At 40.2% G+C, this 20,731-nt stretch overlaps 1 protein-coding gene across 1 annotated transcript; it reads right to left on the reverse strand.

Moving 5' to 3' along the window:
- Positions 1 to 5,840: 5,840 nt before the first annotated feature.
- On the reverse strand, positions 5,841 to 15,532 carry gja10b (gap junction protein alpha 10 b). The gene is made up of 3 exons (XM_042332878.1): positions 14,599 to 15,532; positions 8,351 to 8,901; positions 5,841 to 5,879 (listed from the first exon to the last, which is right to left on the reverse strand). Exons 1-3 carry the CDS (start codon positions 15,530 to 15,532, stop codon positions 5,841 to 5,843), a joined length of 1,524 nt encoding a protein of 507 aa, XP_042188812.1.
- Positions 15,533 to 20,731: the final 5,199 nt, after the last annotated feature.

Here is a 20,731-nt window from a genome sequence, read left to right on the forward strand (position 1 = left end):
CGCCTTTCAGGTCGGGAGGACGTCCCAAGGCGCTGGACAGTTGGGTCGGGACAACCCAACAATTCTCTGGGTGAAAATAAGTCTTTCTAACTTCTCCATACACTGTGTTTGTGGCTATCTTATAGCTTTGACCCCTACTCACCGACTCCCCTATCAATGGAAATAACTTCTTAATTCACTCAAAAAAAATTGGTTTATCAATATCATAACTTAAATTACAATGATTTACTACCAGATTTGAGTTTGTTCAGTGTGCTTGAAAGCCACTGAATGTTTTAAAATCAGAAACAGCCAGATCTAGCAAATATGGGGAAACAGTGGGTTCATATCTTGGCAGAATGAGATCAAATGCCCTGGAGGGCTTTCCTCACCCAAAGTCTCTATGGTTATCCAAAGTTTCCAAAACTGCAATCTTGTGATCAAACCTTATTTTTCTCAGCACTGTTTCCTGCATATTTGTTGCCAGACAACTGGTATCAATTTGCTTTAACGAGTTAGCACATAAGGAAATATCCAACAAATACAAATTATTCTGCCTAACTATTTCCACAGATTATCTATAATCTACCCAACCAAGTACTCCATTCACTCACTCATTGTTCTGTGAGAAAATTCTGCATAATTACTTCCTGGTCTCCGAGTATTTTGAACTCCAGAATACTCATGGATTCCTTAAAGCTCCACTATTCAACCCTGGCTTGCTTCCCCCCAATAGACAACACCCTTTTCTGAGTCCCACCACAAGGGACCATCATGCCCAGTAGACTACTTAATTATAACAGTGCATCATTAATTATCACAACACAATAAAACTCACATAAGTCTTATCTTTATCAATCGTGTAAGCCTTAAGTCATGCAGACACCCGAGTTCCATTCAGTTTCCTACCAAAAAGCACTTAGATTTCTTTGCACTAGCCGTATTTTACAAAGCAAATCATCTCCTAACTTATAATGGCACTTACCGGCTGCATTGCATCGTGCGAAATAAAGTTCTGACCTGTCAACACATGCGCACTTACTAGCTGCATTGAAGTATGCATATGCAGTGTAGATTATTGATTAAATTGGATTTTATATGATTTATGCAAGTTGCCTGTAACTCATACTTTGAGTAAGTCATATTAAATGTTATGGTCCCAACTAATATGATTTATGTGAGTTTTATTGTACTACTAAAGCCATAGCCCTAACAGGTAGTACAGGAAAGCTTGCTAACAACAAGTTGCATTTAGATAGCGCCCTCACATGAGGTAGTATCTCGGAGTGCTTAACAATTTGCTAGATAGAGTTTCCTATACAAGCTATGTAGTTTTAGTTGGGTAGACGTCAGCGGTACCCCAACACATTTTGGAGTCCCAGTGCCTTGGCTCTTGCCAACCTGCGCCTAATACTCTCCAGGGAGACAGTGCACATTCTATTCCAAATCACTTGAATTTCCATGCCTAGGTCGAATGCTTATATCTCTGCTAGGTTTGCATACTCTCAAGCATGGGGATGGCTTTCCTTAAGTGTCAGACACATGGCTGCCAAAAAAAATCACATTACCTAGTCATTTTCATCTCATTGTTTCTGACACTTATTTTCCATTTTCTCTCTCATTCTTTCTCTTTCTCTCTCTCACTCTCGCTTTCTCTCCAGCGCAGTTACTTTGTCCCTGGCTGGTTCTATTTCTCTTTTCAATCTTAACTGATGCTTGACATACCTGCATGGACTCTCTCTCTAAAAAAAGTTTATTAGGCTCTTGCCTAATCTGCTGCTGTCAGCACTTCAACTTTATGTAACTAAAACTATTAGCAACAAACAATTGCTTGTGTGACAAATGCTGGGAGGTAATACAAAACTCTACCTCCAATAGCTGTCACAAAAACTCTTTGAAAAACAAAACCATTAACTTTCTTTTCGGTAGCAAAAGTTTCTAGATGAACAAAAACCTCAACAGAACCACACCTTCCTGTTCAAGAGAATAAAAAAGAATAGTTTTGCAAATGGACTAAAATGTAGAGCTATCTCAAATGAGATGTTAAATCGAGATCCCGTCTGGCTGTTCAGGTGGACGTTAAAGATCTCCTGTGGCACTATTCGAAAAGAGAAAGGAGTTTCTCCTGTTGTCCTAGCCAACAATCCAACAAAATTAAAAAAATTGGTCACTCACTCCATGACCGTTTCGTGGGACATTATTGTGCACATTTGTGCTGCTGTGTTTGCCTAGATATACACTTCATTTCATAATATATCCCATGAAGCGCTTTGAGACGTCCTTCCGACGTGTTAAAGCTCTATACCAATTGCAAGGATTATTATTATTATTATTAGCATTATTATAAAGTGAGGATTAAAATAAAGAGAAAAAAGATGAAATAAATGTTTTTTCCCCTTTTCATTTTATATTATTCTGGAATCTTTTATTGTTGTCCATTTTGTTGCCTTTCCCTTGGTCTTCTGTCCCTGGGAAATCAGGCCAATTTATGTACAAAAAAGCTTGGCAACTTGTGGCACCTGCTGGCCAGCCAGAGAAGTGCAGGTCAGTGTCCAAACTCCCACTTCTCATGAACCCCAATTGAACAATTCTGTTACTGTTTATGTAGCGGCAGGCGAGTTATAAATGGTGTAATTTTGCAGCATGTGGTAATATCACTGGGGCTAATATTATATTTCTGGCATTTTCTCCATGAAGTGCCTTTTGTTTTAAATAAAGGCCTCAGTGGTTGGTCTCCTGCTTTGCCCAAAAATACAGTCACAGAAACTGAGCAACAACAACAACAAGATTACATTTGTACAGCGCCTTTCACATCAGGAGGACGTCTGTTGTGCTGAGCAACAGACTTGCATGTTGCTGCTCACAAATGGAACAGTTTTATTCTAATTACATAACCACGCCAATGGACTCGTCTGCCATTTCACATAATAATTATAAACCATCTCCAGCCTGCTTCATGTCCCCCGCCTCGCTCGACCCACTATTGGCAGGCGGGTCTTCTGCCACTCTGCCCCCACCCTTTGGAACTCCATCCCGCAGTCCCTCCACTTTGACCCCCTCCCTTGCCACTTTCAAGACCCTCCTCTTCGACCGTGCCTTTGATCTCCCTGCTTCCCCCCCCTGCCCTCCACCCTATCAGACCCCGACCCCAGCTTGCGTCCAAAACTCTGTCAGTCCAGTGCCTTGGGACGTTCTCCCAATGTGAAAGGTGCTATACAAATGGAATGTTGTTGTTGTTGTTGTCTCTCCCTAATGGCTCATTAACCACCCACTGTGAACTTACCATATGCATACCAGGTTTGATACCTCTTTGCTGAGTTAGTTGATATCAGTAGGGTGGAAATAGGCAAAGGTGCAACCAGCCCTCCAGCAAACACTAGGGTGTGTGAGATAACACAAGCTGACCACCTGTTTCAATGCAAGATGTCCAGTTTTGACATTGGGAGGCTGGACTTTCAGTTGTAAATAACTTTGAGGCTACCTGCACATGTACAGTGTAACCCCAGTATTATGAGTTGGCTCCAAAGGGGTCAAAGTACATTGAGGTACACATCCCCACAATGTTCTGCATGTTGTTCTTTAGATGGCAGTCATAGAGGTAAAAGTTCCTCCCTCTCTTTTTTTCTTAAACAGGGTTTGCGACGTAGTTCTTTGTATAGAAAGAATATTATGTTCTCCTGGTTCCCAGTCACTCACTCACACACAGCTCTCAGTCTCACACTCAGACACAGCTCCCAGCCACTCACACATAGCTCCAACTCTCACGCTCAGACACAGCACCCAGCCACTTACACACAGCTCCCAACTACAACAACAACAAAATTACATTTGTTTAGCGTCTTTCAAGTCAGGAGGATGTCCCAAGGTGCTGAACAGCCAATGTTTCAGACCCAAGCTGGGGGTTTGGATTGGGGAGGGTGGAGGGCACGGGGGAAGGAGATTGATCGCTCAGACACAGCTCCCAGACTCGCACACAGTTCCCAGTCTCCCACTCAGCCACAGCTCCCAGTCTCCCAGTCTCCCACTCAGACACAGCTCCTAGGCTCCCACTTGGACCCATCATTTCATCTTTAAATTTGCCATGGAGTGATTCCCTAGTTGAAAGTGTACAAATGCGAATGTTGACTAAAGACACGTTCTGGTTTGGTTCTCATAGTTCCCACAGTGAGAGTGCCTCCCGATGCTCACTGTTTGCTCTTGCAGAAGTAGAATGTGTAAATGGGGAGGTCCCCAAAGGCATCCAGGATCACAACCTATTGGTGTATTAAATCATATGTCACCAGAAGATATCGAGTAGAGTTCCTCCAGGTCAGCCCAGTGCACTTCCAGTTGCTGGAAGGAGTCTCTATTTGCAATTCCTCTTGCAAATTATCACATATTAGACCCCATTATAATTACCTGAAAGCAATAGTTGTGATTCAGAGTTCCTTAGAATTCGAGAACACACAACCTCTTCTGAAAAAAAGTTCCAGGTTCTCCTCAATGTCTTAGGTTTCTATTCAGAGTTTGGCATGTCACACAGAAATTACAGCTCCAATTTTTTCACCGGAAGCGATTGATTACTTGTATACAGAGGTCAGTGAGGTCATTTCTGGCTTATTGTGCTTGTTAACCCTGATTCATTGTGCCGTAGGTTGAATGGGTGGGTTATTGTTCTGCCATGGAAACATTGATCGATCAATGGAGTTTCTAAGGTCAGCTCCTTTGATCGTATTGATCCGACCCGAGAGGGCTTTAGCTTGCGGGAGTTTGCAAGAAACAAGTAGGAAAAATCCCTGCTAGCACCCCCCACATGACTGGTCTGCCCCTCCAAGCCCTGCTGATGAGCCAAGCAGGCCTGTATTTCATCAACAATGCCTTGAGTTACTGTATCGCTGAATGAGGAGCCGGACTATCAAAATCTTCACAGAGGATCAATTTGATTCTCATATTTCATTATCATGCATGTCGCCTTGGAGCTAAAACAACCCCAAGAAGAGTCTCAGGTTCATTCCCAGACGGCTTTTATATTGTCATTTCTTTCTTTGGATCTTGCTATACCTATTAGGTTTTATTTCAAAGATCTTTTGTGCAGTGAGAAATACAATGCAATGATTGAATAGTTCTGTACTTCTCATTTTTTCATGATGGAAGTGCACAACAACTGCTATTTCCTCTGCATGCCAATCAGGGTAGGTACAACACCTTGGAGCATGTTCATGAACCTGGACTCTAGGTAACAGCTCCCTTTAGCTGTCATTCGAAGCTCCAGAGATTCCCTATCAGCTGTTTGATGGACCTCTGCCTTCAGCTCAATGGAAAGTCCTTTTCAGGAGAACTCACAATATAAAAGCCATCTGGGAGAGAGCCCAATTATACACTTTAACTGGTCCCCATGCTGAGATCAGCCAACTCAACACAGACTGGGGTTTATATAACCCAGTGTTTTTATGGCAGATACCTTTTACCAATTAGGCCATTGGGGTAGTTTTGGATTGTATTTGTGTTAAAAAAAACAAGAAAAAAAACACCTTTTATATTTGACAATCTTTATTTTGATTTATGTCCACTATACTGAAATGTATCAGGTAGTTTGCAACCTGTACTGTTATAATGGCAAACTAGTAAAATATATAAAGTACAGTGCATATCTCAAGTTGCTGAGTCAAGAGTTAAACACGTTCAGGTGGTGTCTCTTATAAATAATTCATATGTTGCTAGCTGTAAGAAAATCTGCAATAATAAATAAGAAAATGGCAATACCTCAGTAATTTGATACATTCCAATTCAGAAAACTGCTTGTGTCATTTTTTCCTTTGGATCTTGCTAAACCCATTTGTGTTTTCAAAGATCTTTAATGGAGTGAGAAATTGCATTGCTTCTCACTTTTTCATGATGGAAGAAAGTTCCAGGAGCATGCTCTGAAAGAAAAGAGAAAATAAATATCTCAGAAGGTTAAATATATATTGAAGAATCATAAAATCATAGAACAGAAGGAGGCCATTTGGCCCATTGTGCCTGTGCCAGCTCTTTGGAAGAGCCTACCGAATCAGTCCCACTGCCCCGCTCTTACCCTACAGCCCTGCAGTTTTTTTCCTTTTCAAGTACCTATCTAATTCCCTTTTGAAAGATATTATTGAATGTGTTTCCATCACCCTTTCACTGCCACTTTGTTCCACATTATCTTGCAGTAAATTCACAAGCGGACATGGGAGTAACCATTTGCTCTTTTACCCAGATCATTGCAACTGAGGAGCCTGAAAATTCTCCTGGATTTAGTTTAAAACCATGGTCTCAAAATTTAAAATAATGAAGAATTTTAAAAATTCTTAACGTGGAAGCTATTCTCCTGCACTCCTTTTATCAAAGTTTTGTATTCTTAGCTGCTTTTAAATTTTAAACTTTTACTTGTAAAATTATTTTAGACGGTATCTTGCAAGATGTCCGTGCTGCCTGTGGCAGGATTAAAGACTTTCCGAATCTGCACCGTTCCGGAACAGTTTTAATCCTGCTGTGGATTTCATGGATTTTATGATGTCCCCTCTCAACTGTCTCTGTTCAGTGAAAAACATACCAATTTAGTCAAACTTTCTTACATATATTGTCTCAAATCCATTATTATCCTACTGCATCTTTTCCATCTCTGATATCCTTCATGTGATGGGAAACCCAAAACTGAATGCAATACTCCATCTGCTGCTTAACCAATGTCCTGTACAATTCCAACATGACTTCCCTAATTTTATATTCGTTTATAAATCTCAGAACCCCATTTGCCTTTTTCATAGTTTTTTTTAAATTACCCGTTCTACCTTTAATGATTTAGTGATTTGTAATCCCACATCCTTCTGCTTCTCCACTTACACAAGAACATAGGAATTAGGAGCAGGAGTAGGCCATTCAGCCCTCGAGCCTGCCCCGCCATTCAATAAGATCATGGCTGATCTATTCTAACTCCACCTACCCGCCTTATCCCCATATCCCTTAATCCCTTTATCCACAAGAAATCTATCAATCTCAGTCTTGAATATGTTCAAGGACTGAGCATCTACAGCCCTTTGGGGTAGAGAATTCCATAAATTTACTACTCTCTGAGTGAAGAAGTTTTTCCTCAACTCAGTGTAAAAGGGCTTACCCCTAATTTTAAGACTGTGACCCCTGGTTATAATTTCTCCAACCAGGGGAAAAAGTCTCCCACTATCTATTCTGTCATGCCCCTTAATAATCGTATAGGTTTCTATAATTTCACCTCTCATTCTGCTATATTCTAGAGAGATGGTTGAGAGGGGACATCATAAAATCCATGAAATCCACAGCAGGATTAAAACTGTTCCTGAACGGTGCAGATTGGGAAACTCTTTAATCCTGCCACAGGCAGCAAGGACATCTTGCAAGATACCAGACTAAAATTCTAGCCTAGAGAATATAGGCCTAAATTGCTCAACCTATCCTCATAACTCATCCCCCTCATCCCAAGTACCAACCAAGTGAATCTACATTGTACCCCCTCCAAGGCGGGGGTACAATGTAAATAAGGAGACCAAAACTGCACACAATACTCTAGGTGCGGTCTCACCAGGGCCCTATACAGTCGCAGTAAGACTTCCCTACTCTTATATTCTAACCCTTTTGTAACAAATGGCAACATACCGTTAGCCTTCCTAATTGCTTGCTATACCTGTAAACTAACTTTTTGTGACTGGTGTACAAGGACACCCAAGTCCTTCTGAACGCTAACACTATCTAGTCGCTCCACTTCTAAAAAATAATCTGCTCTACTGTTTTTGCCACCTAAGTGAATGACTTCACACTTCCCTCCATTATACTTCATCTTCACTGAGAGTTTTATGCTTCAAGCAAAAATTCTACTCTTCATTAATTTCCCCCAAATATAGTATCTCTTATCTCTCGATGGAGGCGTTAAAGCTAACCAGAGGCGCAGGTTGGCAAAGGCCAAGACTTGAGAATCCCAGAGTGTGCATTTGGGTATTGCTAGAGTCTAACCAGCTAAAATCACATAGCTTGCCTTTGATATCACTGTCTGGCAAGCTTTCCTGCTGCTGGTCCAGTTGGGACCACCTGACCCGTTAGGGTTTTGGCTTGCAGAATTAACAGGCGCTGAGTGGGAGCATTCCCTCCCCCCAGGTTGGCTGTGCTGTCATCAGCAGCGCAATGGAGTACTGCAGACCCGCCTGGCTCAGAAACTGGCCCACCGTGACCGCCACAGAGAGCTGGCTCTTGAAGGAGAAGAGTATTGTTTCGATCAAACTATCTTAAACATTAACACTATCCTCATTATACATTCAGCTAGTCAAGACTGAGAGATTTGTCAATAGAGAATCAACCTTTATGTAAGTTCCTGAGGGGAAACTCATCTACAGCCTTTACTTGCCATTGACAGCCTGCGCCCTGATGGAGGAGGGGTGATCGGTGGACTCTCTCCTTTTCGTTCAGAGCTGGAAATGTTTGCGGAATCGGGGCTTGCAGATCGACTAGCCAGCCTGCTCTCAGACACCACCTTTGATTTAATGCCAATGTAACTGGCCTTCCTGGCGTTGGAAAGTTGACCACTGTCCGGAGACTCAGCACGATCTTCTGGATAGTCTTTATAGCCACTAACCCGGCTCTGTTTACGGAGAGCATTGCGGACGGCGGATGGGATTTCCATTTGGCTGGAGTGCATGAATTTCGTTGAAGGGTGTACAGTTGGTTTGACTTGTTCCAATACGCTTTCAGACTTATGGCAGCTTTTTGAGATTATGCCATTCTCATGGGGCTTTTTGTGGGAATCGTCGCTGCTTGATGATTGATCTTGGCTTTCCAAAATACTGCAGGCACGGCTCATTTGACTGACATGCTGAACATGCTGCTGACCCCCATGCTGGCCGGATTGTTTTCGAGCCTGATCCAAAGGCCTGTCTTTGTCACTTAGGTCATTTGGTTCTTGAAATAAAAAATAAAGAGGTTAGACATTTGTTTGGAGTTCTTCTGTAAGAAAAATATTTGTATTGTAATACTGCATTTTAGATTCGTAAGAAAGTCACACTGAATTTACAGGTGACCTTATCTCTTATTAGGTGAGACTGAAATCAGCAATAGTTTTAATTATCTTACATACTTGTTATCTGCCATTTGACTTGTATTATTCCTTTGTAAAAGTATATTTGGTGCTGTATTTTTTGCAAACCAGTACACGCCACTGCAAATGAACACTTTAGTCTCTAATTTTACCTTGTAGATAACAAAAAGAATCAAACAATAATTTGTGATGGATATCAATCCAAATTGTAATACATTTTCCTGCAAAATACACAGTCCCTGCTCTTTACAATAATATCCCATGAAAAATACTATATCAAATTCAAAGATTATTATTATTATAATCTAGTGGATTTATGTTTTATGGTTTTCCTGAAGAAATATATAGTTTTAATTAAAATAAATGAAATTATTTGTTTCCAAACTTAGAGAAATGGTTGAATTGAATTTGAACCTCTTTCTTGGGCTAGCTTTACAACTTGTAGATATATACAAAGAAGTTATTTTAATGTATAAAATAAATTGTACTCTGGAGGTTTAATTTTATCACCAAAAATGAAGTACAAAGAAAATAAGGTTATCCTTTGCAAGTCATGAAAATAAGGTAAAATGAAATAAAAGTTTCCGAGTATAGTTCTTGTATTGAATATCATTTGCTTTGTACAGAAAACCCCACTAAAAACATCTCATTGCCTGAAGTCTACACTTATTATTCAAGTACATTGATGAGTTATTAAACCAACTAAGGTCAATAAACTGGGTGTCCGCCAGAACATCTGCTTTCAGGTGTACTGGTCACAAGCAAGCTTCAAGTACTTGCTACAACTTCATTGGGTCTATTATGCCCTTACTACTGTAAAAATTTGGATATATAGTTGGAATCAATTGTTATAATAACAACAACTTGCATTTGTCTTGAATCTCTTTACAGAAATGTAGGGGAAGCCAAAAAAAATGGGAAGTGGGGGAGGGGAGGTGACTGAAAGGACCATCAAAGAGACTGATAATTAGAAGCGCTTTGAAAGCGGAAAACGGGTGCAAGGCAGAGGAATCTTGAGAGGGGTTATTCCAGAGAACTTGTGCACAGTGGCTGAAAGTGTGGCTGTTTCTGCAAAATACAGCAAATAGTGGCAAACTTACACTGTAATACCTGTGGAGCACATAGAATTTACCTGCTCCTGCGAATTAATCGTGGTCAGTAAATAACAGGGCATGTAGCAATAATCCTTTTCCTCCTTGAAAAACCTTGGACAATATATAAAGTGAAGGGGTATTGGAGCTGCTTTATGAGTGGAAGTCCCTGCTGAGGCACTTGTGTTATTGTATTTACAGAAGCTATATTACATCAAGCGGAGATCTGGTGCAAATCATACTGATAAAATAGGTAAGATAATAGAGAATTTATGTATATATTAACATCCACGTCTGCAGTCTCTCTTCCCAACCATGTCTGCAGTCTGTCTATGATTACAGTGGTGAGACATCACCTTGTTGACGAGTATCAACAGGATAATAATAATCCCTCCAAAAAAACCAAAAAACAATAATAAAAAAAAAATTGGGTCATTTTCAATCTACGACTGTTTGTGGGACATTGCTGTGCGCAATTGGCTGCCGCGTTCGCCCACAAATATACAGTCAATTCACTTTACAGTGTGTTCTGTGAAGCGCTTTGGGACGTCCTCCCGACGTGAAAAGCGCTATATCAAATGCAAGGATTATTATTATTATTATTATCTCGATTGATGATTTGTTCTTGTTAAGACTGGAAACGGGTCATCTCATTCTGGACAATATGGTGATCATTTCTCTGAGTAGCTTTATTTAACACAAAAAAAGGAAAACTGTTACTTAGCTATCTTAGCTAGAATTAATCACTTCATTCCCTCGCACCTCCCTACCTATTCGAGCTGCTTAGCCCCCACTCCATCATCCACTGCTTCCCCTTGGCTGACCCCAGCCTTCCAATTGTCCCTCAAGCCCTACGCACCATCATCGGTGGCCGTGCCTTCAGCCAATACTCTCCCAAAACTCTGTAACTCTCTCCCTCTATCCCTCTGCCTTGCCCCCTCCCTCCCCACCTTCAAATCCTGCCTAAACACCTTCCTTTTTGACTTGCTTACGGTCACCTCCTCCCTCCCTCTCCCCTTGGCTCATTGTCAGACTCCACCACTGTGAAGCTCTCTGGGACATTAGCCCACATGAAGAGCACAATATAAACACAAGTTGTTATTATTGTTGTTAGCTAATACGAATAGCAAATATCAAAATGTAGGTTTAGGGATGAACAGCATTTTTTTTCATGCTGAACAATTAAGTCAGTACATTGCAACCAGTAAAACTGGTATTACATTGATATTTAGTTCCTCAGTCTCTAATGCCAAATGACATTATGTTACTTGAAAGCATTTCTCTTGTCTTTACCCTCCCATATGTTTGTTACATTGATACTTCATGGCAATACTATGTTGAGTTTGCCTGTCTCACCAAGCACGACAGCTGTGGAGTTACTATGATTAGGCTCAGCATCCCTGTAGTAGTGAAGGGGAAAATTCACCCACAAAATTTACAGTCACTTCACTTTTTAGTATATACTGTGAAGCACTTTGAGACATATCAACAATATGATAAGGCACTTTATCAAATGCAAAGATTATTGTTATATTATATAAAATTAGCCAGAGTTCTGCTCTTGATTAGCAGTGAGGAACTCGTGCTGGAGATGTTGGTGTGAGATGAGGACAGGCTCATTCACAACTGAAATGGCTGAACAGCCTGTCCTCCCTTGATGACCTACTTTTGTTGATACAAATATCTAAGTCTTACTTATTCTTCTTTCCAATAGATAGTAAAGGCATGATAAAATTGAATGAAATATGAATAAGAATAATTGAACTAATATAAAAACATTGCCTCTCTAGACTTAAGCTAAAGTTCTTTTTGATTATTATTATTGTCTTATACTGTGATAATGATTTCAATAACTAGTCAATTATTTTCTACAAATCCTTTTCCTATTCACTTTCTGAAACATATTTATCTTAAGGGAAGACATACTTGTTGCTTTTGCACCAACCCGATTTCTTAGTCTATGAAACATTTTTCACTCTTTTTAACTCCTTTTCAAAGTTACTTTAATTTACGTCCTGTTCTGTTTGGAATTCTCCATACTCTATGCTCCATTTTTTCAATGAGAGGTTGGTTAGGACATTGGCTCCTAGATCTTTTTCAATCCTGTTTTTGTATTGTTTGTTAAGGAGTTTGCAATCCCGATGGTTTGAGTCACCCTTTGAAAAATGGAAATGAAACAGGGAAATTGCAGAAGCAAATCTTCATCCCACTTCTCTATAATTCTCGAAATATGGATTTCTAAATACCTGAACATATCTGCTTCTGGAACATAGGTTTGGTTATACATTTTTTTAATTTAGATAATTATCTTGCAAAGTCTCATTCAGATCATATTCAAGGATGATGAGGATTGACACTCTACCAATAATTGCAATTTATATACTAAGAAATGTGTTGACCTTAATGTCCGTCACAGTACAGAATGGTGGGATTTTACACCTCCATAACTCTAAAGCAATTTGCAATTTGAAAAATTCAACAATAAAAATTGGGGGTAAAAATGTTTGAATAAAATCCTGCAATCAAGAGTAATATAAACAGTGCATATTTTTGTTGATTCAAACATTATGCCTCATGCTTGCATTTGTTAAAGTTTTATTATCACATTGAAGTGCCTCAATTGTCTCAGTTACATTACTTTGAAGAACAGTGTTGTTTTTAGTTAGGCAAACACAACATAAAATCTGCATCAGCATTGTCCCCAAAACAGCATTGAGACACATTAACAATTTATGTGTTTTTCTGAAGTAGCAGGTGAAGAATTTTGAATGAGATAGGAATATTGGTAAGAACACTGGGAGAAATTCCTGCCTGTCTCTATAATAATGCAATGATATCTTTAATGTCAACCTGAACCACAAGAATAAGGAAGAGAGGTTTTAGCATTAACAACTCATCAGAAGGTCAGGCAGTTTCAACAATGCAGCACTCTCTCAGTGTTCGATTGGAATGTCATCATAGATTAGGATTAATCCCAGTGCTATCAACCGGTAAACTGAAGTTAGAATATTAGCCTGAATTGACATTTGAACCAGCCTGTCTTGGTTGTGCCACAATCTAGTGTACAAAAATCACATGTAAGGTTCAGATGAAGAAGTTCCCTCGGTCCATTTGATCTCATACTTCCACAATATAGCATCAACAACAACAACAACAAGATTCCATTTATAAAGCATCAATATTTTCCTTAAATGAACCCAGTTTCCTAACGTCAACCACCTTTCCTGATAACCCATTCCAGTTCTTAACTGCCTTCTGTGTAAAGAAATACTTCCGGGTGTCTATCCTGAAATTGCCTTTTATAACCCTGAAAGTTGCTCTCTTGTTCTGCTACCATGATGTATCTGAAAATTCAGGGTTTATTTTCTCAATCCAATTTAGAGTCTTCTACACTTCTATAAAGTTCCCTCTAAGATATAGTTTTTTCATTGATCTCTAGCCCTAGTTTACCTAATTATTGTTCATATCTCATCCTTCTAACAGTGAAGATCATCCTCATTGATTTAATCTCATTTGGGAAGAAAATCTAGTGAAACCCATCTATTTTCTACAAATGCCTTAACTACTGGTTTTGATATAGGGTGATACTTATGAAGAAATCACAATCCTGCCTCAGGGCCTGCACAGGTGTCAAGGATGAGGACTTATGGAATAGTAATTGAAATGCTAATTTTGTGTTATCTTTGTTATAATACTCTGATGAATTGGCTGCCACGTTTTACCCACAAAATATAGTCAATTCACTTTACATTGTATTTTGTGAAGCGCTTTGAGACATTTGAATGACGTGATAAGATGCTATATCAAATGCAAGGATTTTTTTAATATTAATTAAGGACATCAACATCAGCACTGATGTCATAAATACTGGAATAGTACATAAAGAGCATGCTAAAAATGATTGCGTTATGAAACTAAACCAGTTGGCATGTTTTGTAAAGGTTTTAGCATATACCAGATACTGTATGTGTGGCTAATGGCTAGGTTTCATACCCTTGCAACATCTAGAGTGCTAAAATCTTTGAAAAAAACATGCCAACTGTTTTCATTTCTTAAATCAAACAGCAACCTAAATAAATGCATGTTTAAATTCATCATTGCAATCATGGGCATGCTTATGCTATTAACAAAATATTTATATTGATTTTGCAATTCACTTGATTTTTCTAACTCCCTAAACTCTGAAACAGATATAAATCACATACTTAACCCCCAAACGACATTTGCCCAGCGTGATATTCAATGCATTGTCCAGTATCTGTAGCTGTGAGCCACTGTACTCCTTGTCTTGGAGAATAGGATACCAGAATCTGTCAGAACTACAATCTTAATATTTGATTCAGTATCTGAAGTCAACACTAGCCAACGATACACTTCTTTTATCTAAGTTAAGGTAGTGATTTATAGTCAACACAACTAGGCACTATCTGTGGGAAAAAAAAACAGAAAATAAATATCACATGGCTTTACCTTTAACCACTCTGAAGCCAGTCGGAGCCATCAAGATGGGAAGATTCCCAGGATATACTTGTTCTTCTGGCAGAGGCTTGTAACCGCTGGTGGCCATGGGGACCAGGTTATGAGGTGAGGAATTAGTCACCATGCCAACCTGCTGTACAACAGAGTTCTTCTTGGACTTGCAGATGCTTAACTCCTCCTCTGCGAGGATATCCAGGTAAAGCCCTTGTTTGATTTTTCTGATTCCTAAATGAATGATTTCAAGTATATTCAAAAACAAGGAGAAGGCAGCAATACTGAGCATAAAGACAATGAAAATAGTCTTTTCTGTGGGTCTGGAAACAAAACAATCTACTGTGTTGGGGCAGGGCAACCGTATACATTTGTAAAGAGGATCCAGATGAAATCCATAGAGGAGATATTGACCCACCATGAAACCAACTTCCATCGCTGATCTAGTCAGGATGTGGAGGACATAGGTGCGTAAAAGTGAACCACGGAGCGGTGCCTTGTTTACTTTCCTCTGTTCTTCCAACTTTCTCAGTTCCTTTTCTAGCCTTCTGTGCTCCTCCAACATGGGTTCAATGTCTTCCAGTTCAGCTCGGAGGTGGGCTTTCTTCCGCTGCCTTTCTTTCTCCAGTGCTCTTAGCCTGTAGAGCGCATGGCCCATGTACACCAAGGATGGCGAGGACACAAAGATGACCTGTAAGACCCAGAACCTGATGAGAGAGATGGGAAAAGCCTTATCGTAACAGACGTTCCTGCAGCCTGGTTGATCTGTATTGCAGATAAACTCAGCTTGTTCATCGTCCCAGACATCTTCAGCAGCCACTCCAAGAACCAGCATGCGGAATATGAACAGGATGGTTAACCAGATCTTCCCCACGATGGTTGAGTGAATGTGAACCTCTTCCAAAATGCTCCCCAACAAATTCCAATCTCCCATCTTCACAACCTCATTTCTTCCTGACCTGGAACAGTCATTACATCAATTTGTTTAAAACATTTGCGCCATTGAACAGATGAGTGAAACTATCCAATGATCTTACTGAATCCAGCATCCTAAATTTCACAAAGTACTTGGGAGAGAAATTCCTTTGGGTGTAGTTCCTAAAAAAAACTTTAAAAATGGGCTTTAAAATTAAAACTGTACTTAAGAATTTGCCAAATCCTGGATGGTCAGAATTGTTAAGAAAGTACCCATATAGAATTTCTCTTGTATGGAATCTCTTTGAAGCCAGAATTTAAAACTGGTCCTCAATATCTGTTCATATTGTTGCACAATATTCATAAATCCCATTCCTTTCCCAATCGATTCCCCTGACACTTTACATTTGACATTGCCCATATTTTGTATAATTTAAATTTCTCCGAAAATGCACAGAATTTAGCTAGAGAGTTTTATATACCAGTCTTCTTTCTATGTAACGTTATCTCCTCATATCCATCTTTATCAACTTCATTGGCAGCCAAGGACAATCTCGCTGGTGGTATTTATTATATGCACTGTACTGACAGCTGTTAGCTTAAAATAGCTGAAAGAAACATTTTTAAGAGACAATTGCATTAAACATACAATTACACAATGACTTTGAACTATACGTTTTCAGCTGTAAGTTCCAGAAATGCTTTCTCTTGACCAAGTTATTTAGAAGGCTTTGACTTTCTATGTAGGAAAAGTACTCACCAAACTTTAAAAATAAAAAAAGTTTTAAAAAAAATTAGGGCTCAGTCTGCACCGCTTGCTAAATGTTGTTGGTGATGTCCCTTGAATAGTGTTGAAAGAACAAAAGAAAAATGTTTACTGGTGCCCGCACTCTCATCATAGCGCTGTTGAATTGGTCCCAGAATCCAAACTATAGCAATCCAATTGTCAAAGTACTTTTTCTCTGGGTCGATTACAAATTGATTTAATGGTGTCTGGAATCCCCAATTGTCATGCAATTACTGGAGGATTTGGTTATAATATTAGAAATGCCCCTCAGGCTGAAAACGTACTCAGTGGTCCTATTAATATGTTCACTTTAATTATATTCATTGTGTGCAACGCAGCTCAGAACCAAACAGAATACAAATCCTAATTTTGTACCTCCGCACATATTAACATATATATATATATTTTTCAATTGTGATAATCTGGTCTTTCGTCCACAAAACTGTAATGAAAATCTCAAAACTCCATTATTTGTCATACACATGCACACATTAGAGTTGCAATATAACCAGCAGGAAATCAATGTGTTTTGCAAACTTGAGGACAGAGATCAATAGGTCATGTCCGATTTCATAATCAACTGCCTGGGTGTTGTTTTCAAGAACGTTGTTGGTTATATTCATTTCTAATGCTTATTAGATAGAAATGTTACACTGAATAGTGAGGTATTGTTTTATCTGATCACCTGACTGTTGTTATCTGAGTTACTTGCTTGGAATCATGAATTTTTTCATAAAACATTCAAAATATTTAGGAATAAGATTTGAATAATAAATGCAAATCTTCGTGAGTTCTGAATAGAATTGTAACAAAATTATACCACATGGTTGGTGTTGATTCATTGTGATTTCAGCCTCAAATTGATGTTAAACATGTTGTGGTTTGAGGTGGATGAACTGATATCCATTGAATATGGAATGTGGCTCATGAAACCACAGTCAGGAGGTGAATTCAAGTCTGACAACAAAGACAAATTACATTTGTATAGCGCCTTTCATGTCAGGAGGACCTTCTAGGACACTGGACAGTTAGGTTTTGGTTATAAAGTCAACTTACATTTTTGTTTGAAAACTAGAGATCCTGGCAAGAATAATAATCTGTTCTTAAAGTTTTTAATATTCTCAGAGGGCGAGACACAAATTTTCTCTCTCTCTCTCTCTCTCTCTCTCTCTCTCTATATATACAGTAGAGCTCTGCCTGGTTTAGTTGTGCATCCATTGATATTATCTTAACTTGGAATCAAACCCAGGAGTGTAACTGGGAGTATTAAGGGACCTCTTTCCTCAACTTCCAGCTCCACCTTCTGGCACCTCTTCTGTCTGATGTTATCAACCTCTTCTTGTCCACCGGTTCAATTCCCATCCCCCTAAAAACAGCCATCATCACCCCCATCCTGAAAAAACCTTCTCTAGTCCGATCCCTCCTCTCCAGCTACCACCCATCTCTGACTTCCCATTCTTCCCCAAGGTCCTGGAACGAGTCGTCGGGTCCTAGCTCCACTACTTTCTTTCTCGCCATTCCCTCTTTGAACCCCATAACACGGAAACAACCCTGGTCACAGTCACTAATGACATTCTTACATCTGTGATCAAGACTCCCTCTGCCTCCTTGTCCCCCTCGACCTCTCTGCAGCCTTCGACACTGTCAACCACTCCATCCTGATACACCGCCTCTCCTCTTTACTCAATCTTCGCGGACCTGCCCTTGCCTGGTTCGATTCCTATCTCTCTCACCATCTCCACTTTGTTGCTTCTGACGGTTTCTCCTCCAGCCCCCGCACTGTCACATCTGGCGTCCCCCAGGGCTCTGTCCTTGGTCCTCTCCTCTTTAATATCTGCACGCTCCCCCTTGGTGACATCATCCGCAGGCATGGGGTCAACTTCCATATGTATGCGGATGACACCCAACTCTATCTTTCTGCCTCAACCCTCAACTCCAGGACCACTGCTGTCCTGACAGACATCAAGTCCTGGATGAGGGCAAATTTCCTACAGTTGAATGTGAACAAGACTGAGGCCCTCCTGATTGGCTCGCGCCAGCGCCTCAGCACCTCAGGCTCTGGCAGCATCAACCTCCACTACACTCTACTACAACTCACCAAGCCAGTCAGGAACCTTGGTGTCTTGTTCGATCCTCAACTGTTTTCTTCCCCACATCCGAACCATGACCCGCTCTGCCTTCCCTCACTTCCGTAACATAACCTGACTGTGCCACTACCTCACCCCTCAGGCCACTGAAACTCTTGTTCATGCCTTCATCACCTCCAGGCTCAACTTTGCAAACGCCCTGCTTGTCGGCCTTCCCAACTCCTCCCTCCATAGGCTGCAGATAATCCAGAACTCTGTAGCCCATGTCCTCTCCTGCACCAAAGTCCGTGATCCCATCTTCCCCATTCTCACCCGACTCCATTGGCTCCCTATCCTTCAGAGGATCCAGTTTAAGATCCTGATCGTCACCTACAAAACCCTCCATGGCCTCGCTCCACTCTACCTCAGCGACTTCCTAACCCTCAACCAACCCGCCTGCTCCCTGCTCCACGTCCCCTGACCCACACGCCCCACCATTGGCGGGAGAGCCTTCAGCCACTTTGCCCCCAAACTCTGGAATTCCATCCCCCAATCATGCCACCTCGCCCCCTCCTTAGCCTCCTTCAAGTCCCATCTCAACAACCATGCCATCGGTCACACCCCTTCCCCTCCCCTCCCTTCTCCCTCCCTGACCCCAGCTCGGATCTGTATTGCTGTATACTGTCCAGCGCCTTGGGATGTCCTCCTGACATGAAAGGCGCTATACAAATGTAATTCTGCTTTTGTTTTGCATATCTCTTGACCTTTCCACTCCACCATTGGTCGCCACACTTTCAGCCACTACATCCTGAAACTCTGGAATTCCTTGCCATTGGCAGATCGCTCTTCCGGGGGTAATAATTCCTTCAATAATAATTTGGTCACTCAGTACACGACTGTTTGTGGGACACTGTTGTGCGCAATTGGCTGCCACATTTCGCCCACGAATATACAATCAATTAACTTTACAGCAAATTCTGTGAAGTGCTTTGAAACGTCTGGAAGACGTGAAAAAGGGCTACATCAAATGTAAGTATTATCATTATTTGTCTGTCTTCATATTGCTACTGAAACCTTTCCTCTTCAACTGTGCCTGTGGTTACCTCCCCCCGTTTTTCCAGCCTGGCATCAAACTTCACTATTGCTCAGCTCTCTGTGTAAAGGGCGCTAATATAAATGCAACTTTTGCTAGTATGCCATTGAAGAGTGTTCTTCGTTGATGATACGCTGAATGTAGTCAATGTAAAATTGTTGCCAACTCAATGATGTACAACTCATGTACAATGGCATTATATCGTGTCAACCCTAATCAAAATTAGTGATGATATCCTATCAGTTTGTGAACACTGAAGACAATTTGGTTCTTTGAGCTTGCTCTGCTAAAGACCAGTATATGCTACCGCCCCTACTCCTACTTTCTTGCCTTCTCACCATTGTTTAACATTTCGATTTCCCAAGTGGAACACTCTATCACCTTCTCTATCATTAACTCAAATTCTTATATTGTGTTTGCCAAAAGCTTTATTTAGCTTCAAGTTGATATGTGCTCAGTATAGTAGCATTGTCCATGTTGAAGGTAGAATCCTGGAAATTTTGCCAGTTCATACTACATATTGGCAAGTGTAGCAGACTGCAGTGATTTTGAAAGCCCGGTAGATCCTGAAAAAAGCACTTGAATCCAATCATTATTCTTGGGAACTATGGACTCATTCTACATTCTGAAGATTTATTGCAAAGAAAATGCTGAGAGTTCCTAAATAACCAAGGGATTCAAGAAATGAATGACGTGTTCCTGCTTCATGAAAAATTGAGAGAATGGTTTGTAGGATGGGGGAGAAAATACTTTCACCTTATTAAATACGGTATAATAACTTGATAACTAAGCTAAGACAAACAAAGACTCTGAAAACAATGTTTTATTGATAATATAAATAATACACCACTCATACTGTCAAATTCTGTATTATACTATGGTGCAATATAGATATATATAGCCAAAATAATATTCATCAACAAAGTACAACAGTTTGTAAAGTTAAAACAAATTAACACAAATATTTATTGTGCCTGCCCCAACCAAAAAAAAGTGATTTTTTTNGTTGGAAGATTGAAGGTTTCAGGCCTAGTCAGGACATGAGCTCATAATTTAGTCACTCCAGTGCAATACTGGGAGAGTGCTGCATTTGTCAAAGGTGCTGTACTTCGGATTAAACTTTAAACCAAAATCCAGTCTGCCAGTTCTTCAGGTGAACATTATTTTTTTTTATTTTTAAAGAGGAAGACGTATTGCCCAACAATCTTCAAAAAATGATTGGTAGCTTATCTCACAGCTTTTAGACCTTGTTTCACTCCAAATGGCTGCTGC

This window comes from Callorhinchus milii, unplaced genomic scaffold, assembly GCF_018977255.1.
Source record: "Callorhinchus milii isolate IMCB2004 unplaced genomic scaffold, IMCB_Cmil_1.0 Scaffold3, whole genome shotgun sequence".
NCBI lineage: Eukaryota > Metazoa > Chordata > Chondrichthyes > Chimaeriformes > Callorhinchidae > Callorhinchus > Callorhinchus milii.

What these genes read in the sequence shown, in the direction of transcription:
- gja10b (XM_042332878.1), bottom strand. Translation starts at nt 15,532, where the DNA reads ATGGGAGATTGGAATTTGTTGGGGAGCATTTTGGAAGAGGTTCACATT. An exon ending in TGGCTTCAGAGTGGTTAAAG is followed by an intron (nt 8,902 to 14,598) that starts GTAAAGCCATGT and finishes TTTTATTTCAAG; the next exon opens with AACCAAATGACCTAAGTGAC. An exon ending in CAGGGCGCAGGCTGTCAATG is followed by an intron (nt 5,880 to 8,350) that starts GCAAGTAAAGGC and finishes CTTTTCTTTCAG; the next exon opens with AGCATGCTCCTGGAACTTTC.